We start from the raw sequence: 6,333 nt of genomic DNA, 5'->3' as shown, positions 1-6,333 counted from the left end.
ACATAGTCTGGAAACTGCAGTTGGTACAGAATGCAGCTGCCAGGTTGGTTTCTGGGTTATCTCAGAGAGATTATATTACCCCTATAGTGAAAGAGCTACACTGGCTGCCGATAAGTTTCCAGGCAAAATACAAGGTGCTGGTTATAACCTATAAAGCCCTAAACAGCTTAGGCCCTGGGTATTTAAGAGAATGTCTTCTTCACTAGGATTCCTACCGCCCATTTTGATCATCTGGAGAGGTTCGTCTACAGTTGCCACCGGCTCGTCTGGTGGCTACTCAGGGACAGGTCTTCTCCGTTGCTGCCCTGAGGCTTTGGAATGTGCTCCCTGTTGAAATAAGAGCTTCCCCATCTCTCACAACTTTTAAAAAGTCAATTAAGACACATTTGTTCACCCAGGCTTTTAATTAGATTTATCGTTTTCATACTTTTAACTTGTTTTAAGTTTAAAATTGTTTTTAATGTTTAAATTTTGTTTTTATTATGTTTTTGTTGTGAACCACCCAGAGACGTACATTTTCAGCAATCTAGAAATTTGTTAAATAAATAAAAAATGCAGAGATGACCATTCTCACCGTGCAGTGCTCTGCTTTGCCCAGAGCCTGAGGGCTCCTTTAAGGGAAATGGAGCCCTTTTGAGTCCCTCCACCATCTTGGGAGGCATACACAGAGTTCTGGGAAGTGGAATTCTTCCCAGGGATATCCTAACAGAGCTTAGGGATGTGCACAAAACCGGTTCACCCGGTTCGGTTCGGATCCGAACCGGGTCAGAACCAGGAGGGAGTGGTTCGGTTTTGGTTTTGTCGGAACCACCCCCTGGTTCGGTTCTGATCCGAACCGGTTCAGATCCGAACCAGTTCGGACTGGTTCGGATCTCGAAAAGTAGCTAGCATGGTAGCTGGCACCCAGGGGTACCTGTCACCCAAACCCCAAAGCAATCGGACACTCGTACGATTTTTTATGAATTTTTGAAAATTATTTTTATTTTTTTCTCATAGGATATAATGGGATTCGAACCATACCATTATTCCTTATTGTGGAGCACCCATGGGTGCCAACAACCATGCAAACCCTGAAGGAATCAGACACCCCTATGATTTTTTATAAATATTTGAAATATTTTTAATTATTTTTCTCAGAGTATAATGGGACCCGAACCAGTCCATATCCCTATTGTGGAGCACCTAGGGGCACAAAAGCGGGGTGGGTGGTAGACAGACAGGGGTGCCTACCACCCAAAAAATCCCAAGGCAATTGGACACTCCTCTGATTATTGGTGAATTGTTAAAAGTATTTTTGAATTACTCATAGAGAATAATGAGGATTGCAGCAAATGTATAGCTTCCCGTCGGGGGGGAAAGGGGTGTCGTAGAGTGGATTGTGGTGGGTGGTAGTTCCTAGGGTGGGCAAGGAAGCTACCTGAATTATTTGAAAGGAATTGGGCAAAGGGGTGATTTTTGGTTAATTGTTGAAGTGTACGTGTCTTTAAGGTTTCCCCCCATTAGATATAATGAAGGGTGTATCGCTTCACGTCGGGGGGAAAGTGGTGGCCTAGAGCGGTGTGGGGTTGGTGGTAGTGCCGGTTAGGGGCAGGGAAGCTACCTGAATTTTTTCAAAGGATTTGGGCAGAGGGCTGATTTTTGGTTAATTGTTGAAGTTTACGCGTCTTTAAGGTTTTTCCTCATAAGTTATAATGGAGCATTCAGCAGCCCCATAAGTGCACTTGGGGGGTGCTGCGGCGGCCCAGAGCAAGTGGTGGTGTAGTGCATATAGGGTGCCAACCACCCCCACGGGTTTCTAACCCATGGGGTACAGGGTTCTCTTGTTTCTGAGGTATTGAGTGTGGATTCTATGATAGCAAATGAGATTTTCAATGAGACACCATGAATCCACTCTAATATGCTATCATAGAATCCACACTCAATACCTCAGAAACAAGAGAACCCTGTACCCCATGGGTTAGAAACCCATGGGGGTGGTTGGCACCCTATGTGCACTACACCACCACTTGCTCTGGGCCACCCCAGCACCCCCCAAGTGCACTAATGGGGCTGCTGACACCTCAATGCTTCTCTATGGGGAAAAACCTTAAAGACACATACACTTCAACAATTAACCAAAAATCACCCCTTTGCCCAATTCCTTTCAAATAATTCAGGTAGCTTCCTTGCCCACCCTAGGAACTACCACCCACCTCAATCCACTCTATGATACCCCTTTCCCCCCGACATGAAGCTATACATTTGCTGCAATCCTCATTATTCTCTATGAGTAATTCAAAAATACTTTAACAATTCACCAATAATCAGAGGAGTGTCCAATTGCCTTGGGATTTTTTGGGTGGTAGGCACCCCTGTCTGTCTACCACCCACCCCGCTTTTTTGCCCCTAGGTGCTCCACAATAGGGGAGATGGACTGGTTCGGGTCCCATTATACTCTGAGAAAAATAATTAAAAATAATTCAAAAATTCATAAAAAATCATAGGGGTGTCTGATTCCTTCAGGGTTTGCATGGTTGTTGGCACCCATGGGTGCTCCACAATAAGGAATAATGGTATGGTTCGAATCCCATTATATCCTATGAGAAAAAAATAAAAATAATTTTCAAAAATTCATTAAAAATCGTACGAGTGTCCGATTGCTTTGGGGTTTGGGTGACAGGTACCCCTGGGTGCCAGCTACCAACCTACCAATTTTCAGGGGTCCTAACTGGTCCAAAACGAACCACCCCCGGTTCGGTTCAGATCCGAACCGCCAAACCGGAACCGGTTCGGATCTGAACCGGTTCGCACATCCCTAACAGAGCTCTTAAGAGAGGGCTCCATCTCTTTTAAGGGCCCTCCTAACACTGAGAAAAGCTCTGTAATGTGTGGAGGTCAGCACAGTGAGAAATGGCTCTCACATTAAAGGTCTTTTGCCAGGTGACTCCTGACCGAAAAATTTATTTATTTATTTATTCAATCAATCAATCAATGTTTATACTGCCTGATATGTAAATCTCTAGGCAGTGTACAAAGCCTAACATTAAAATCACAGGTTAAAATACACACAATAAAAACAATATGAAACAAATTATTAAAATTCTAATTAAAAGTGAGAACAGAATAGTCTTAAGGGTTTTCCTGAAAACATGCAGAGAAGGAGATGCTCTTATTTCAGTAGGGAAAATATTCCAAAGACCTGGGGCATCCACAGAGAAAGGCTGGTCCTGAATCGCCACCAGATAAGCTGGTGGCAACCGTAACCGGATCGTAAAAGGCGGAAGGGTTCATGACAAAGGAGGCACTCCCTTAAATAACCTGGTCCCAAGCTTTTAAGGGCTTTATAGGTAATAATCAGCACTTTTTATTTCACCCGGAAACGTATCGGCAGCCAGTGTAGTTCTTTCAAAACCGTTGTGATATGGTCCCTTCATGTTGTCCCAGAGACCAATCTGCCTTCCGTATTCTGTACAAATTGTAGTTTTCGGACTATGTACGAAAGCAGCCCCACGTAGAGCGCATTACAGTAGTCAAGTCTGGAGGTTACCAGCATATGTACCACTGTTTTAAGGTCATTCACCTCTAGAAATGGATGTAGCTGACTTATCAGCCGAAGCTGATAAAAAGCACTCCTGGCACCGTCTCAGCCTGAGAAACCAGGGAGACCTTTGGGTCCAGGAGCACTTCCAGGCTACGTACCTGGTCTTTCATGGGGAATGTAACTCCATCCAGAACAGGGAGATCTAAACCATCTTTCTGGGCCCCACCCACCACAGTCAGTACTTACATCTTATTTGGATTCAACCTGTTTATTATCCCTCATCCAGCCCATTACCACCTCCAAGCAGGTATTTAGGGAAGATATGCCATTTCCTGATTAGGTTGACATGGAGAAGTAAATTGGTATCATCAGCATATTGATAACACCTAGCACCAAACCTTCTGATGATCTCTCCCAGTGGTTTCATGTAGATGTTAAAGAGCACAGTATGGAGCCCTGTGGAACTCCATACTTCACTTCTCGCTTTGAAAAGCAACAGTCTCCAAGCGACACCATCTGGAACCTACCAGAGAAGTAGGAGCAGAACGACTGTAAAACAGTGCTGCCCAATCCTACCTCTCTCAGGTGGACCAGAAGAATACCATGGTCGATGGTGAAGATCCCTGTTCTAAAGAATAGTTTTTGAGCAAAGGGTGTTCCCAAGTGGCTCATCTGGGATGAGTGGCATTTGCATCCAGCTTTTGCATCCAGCTTTCGTACCTGTTTGCTTTCAGCATCCAGCTTTCGTACCTGTTTGAGGCCTTCTTGTTGTGTGACTCCCACTCATGCTTGCGGTGCAAGAAGCCTTCCATTTGAGCCAAGGGCATCTCTTGTGTTTTGGCTGGGAGGGTGGCGGCAGTCTGAGCCTGGAGGCCTGTCTTGGCTTTGCGATCTGCCGTTGGCGAAGGAACTGGACTCGTCTCTTTAGAACTTGTCCTCTGGTCTGCTGCTCCATTGACCATTTCATTGCCTTCTCTTGTTTCTTCCATCTAAGGAACAAGAGTGAACATATAACCTCTGTTTAGTGACAAAGGTATCACAACACCTTTTTCTTTCATATCAGACAATCTGATATGTTCATCTTGCACACTGTGTACAAAAGCAAGGGTCATCCAGTAAAGCTATTCTCACACCCCACTGGAGAAACAGAGGGCTGAAGGAATTAGAAAATATCAATAGATTAGTACCCAGTTGATAGAGGTGCTGTAACAGGAGAAGGAGAGGAGATAAACCAGCTGTGAGAGTTTTACCGCACTTGACTCTGCTTCTTCAAATACACAAGAAGCCACAGTCCAGCAAATAAAATGCAAACCTTATATGCAACAAGGACTTCTCCATCAGTGGCTACTGAGAAGGCAATTCTTTGCCATTCTAGATCTGGCAGTGAGAAATCAGGGCATGTGTGGATCCCAGATTTGGGTCACATTATTTAATTGTGAACATTTTTGATTGCTCAAATGTTGCAACAGTAAGAATCTCACTTTTGTAAGTTCAGAAAGAACAAAAAGCAAAAATGATATTTATTCACATCAGCCATCTTATCCATACATTTATACAATTACTGCTGTTGAGGCTGTGCAGTAATTCTAAAGATGTATTGAGCCAGCAATACAGTTGGCAGCATTTCCAGAAACACCTTGATTGGGCCCAGAACTCTTGATTAGAATCTGCAAATGCCTTCCCCCAGGTTCCATTACCGCCTACCCCAACCCAAGATAACAACATAATCAGAAGACAACATGCAGAAGTTAAGGAGATAATCAGAGGACAACATGCATTTTCATCATGCCCACCATCCTAGTTAAGAGCTTGGGTCTTCAAAGACAGGTGGGGTCAAGGGAGAGAGGTGAGGTGGAATGAGACAGGTCAAAGGTGAAAATGTCAATTTCTTTCCAAGTCTCCATTATTGGACTTTGGAACTGTGTGGATTGGATGTTAAAGGAATTAGGAAAACACTACAACCACTCAACATCACACGTCTATTTACCCCCAAACAAAGACAGAACCAAGGCCTTGGCCATCACTCGCTTTGCCGGACGCGTTGCCAGTTGTACCGTAACTGAGATGCCTAGAAGGGCCAGCTCTGACTGGTCACATTCTTGATGTCTTCATCCGCCATTTCATTCCCCAATCATTTAAAACTGGAATCCTGAAAGCTTTAATCTTTCGCAACAGTGACTTAGTCCCAGATGGGATAGATAATATTTATTAAGGGTTGGGGGCTTTTAATTCTGTGCCACTTAAAAGCCACTGGTAGCCACCCACAGAAGGTTAAACAATTGGGAGTGTGCGGATGATTATTAGCAAGTTACTAAAGCCCAGTGCTGATCAATGCTCCTGTAGTAGATTACAAACACTCTGTGCTGTGCTTACATGGAGGACAAGCAAAGATTGTAAAGGGTGCAGTAATTAATAGACATTTCCACTGCTCTGGCCAGGCTTGGGACAATTCAGAAGCAGCAGAATTATTAAACAGCAAGCTGTACATCTGCCACCTGTTTCTGCTGGAATTGTTTGGAGCTGATCATTCTGAATAGCAGTTATCCCCCTTCCCACAGGCTGCTTCCCTGTATGTTAGCCAACCCCAGCTGTAGGAGAGTGCGTTCTTCATGAACCCTGCCACCTAGTAAGATCATCAAGGGAGGTCCATTTGCAGGTGCCACCATTTATTTGGTAGTGATCCCAAACTGGGCCTTCTTTAGAATTGCCCCAAGGCTCTAGAACACACTCCCAAATGAAATCAGAATCTCCCCCTCTCTGGTTGTTTTTAAATGACTTTTGAAAACAGGCTTTTTGTTAATGATGTTTTGAAG

The 6,333-nt window shown here is 44.2% G+C and overlaps 1 protein-coding gene across 3 annotated transcripts in view; it reads right to left on the bottom strand.

Moving 5' to 3' along the window:
* SPTBN1 (spectrin beta, non-erythrocytic 1) overlaps positions 1-6,333 on the bottom strand; it is a 277,913-nt gene that overhangs the window by 12,641 nt on the left and 258,939 nt on the right. For all 3 annotated transcript variants that reach the window (XM_053245880.1, XM_053245883.1, XM_053245886.1), the window contains one exon: positions 4,271-4,509. In XM_053245880.1, coding sequence (XP_053101855.1) covers positions 4,271-4,509 — 239 coding nt within the window. The remainder of the gene's footprint in view (positions 1-4,270; positions 4,510-6,333) is intronic.

The sequence above is a fragment of the Hemicordylus capensis genome, chromosome 1, assembly GCF_027244095.1.
Source record: "Hemicordylus capensis ecotype Gifberg chromosome 1, rHemCap1.1.pri, whole genome shotgun sequence".
NCBI classification, from domain to species: Eukaryota; Metazoa; Chordata; class Lepidosauria; order Squamata; family Cordylidae; genus Hemicordylus; species Hemicordylus capensis.
The sequence above is the reverse complement of the archived record's forward strand: the minus strand, read 5'-3'. Positions and strand labels throughout refer to the sequence as shown.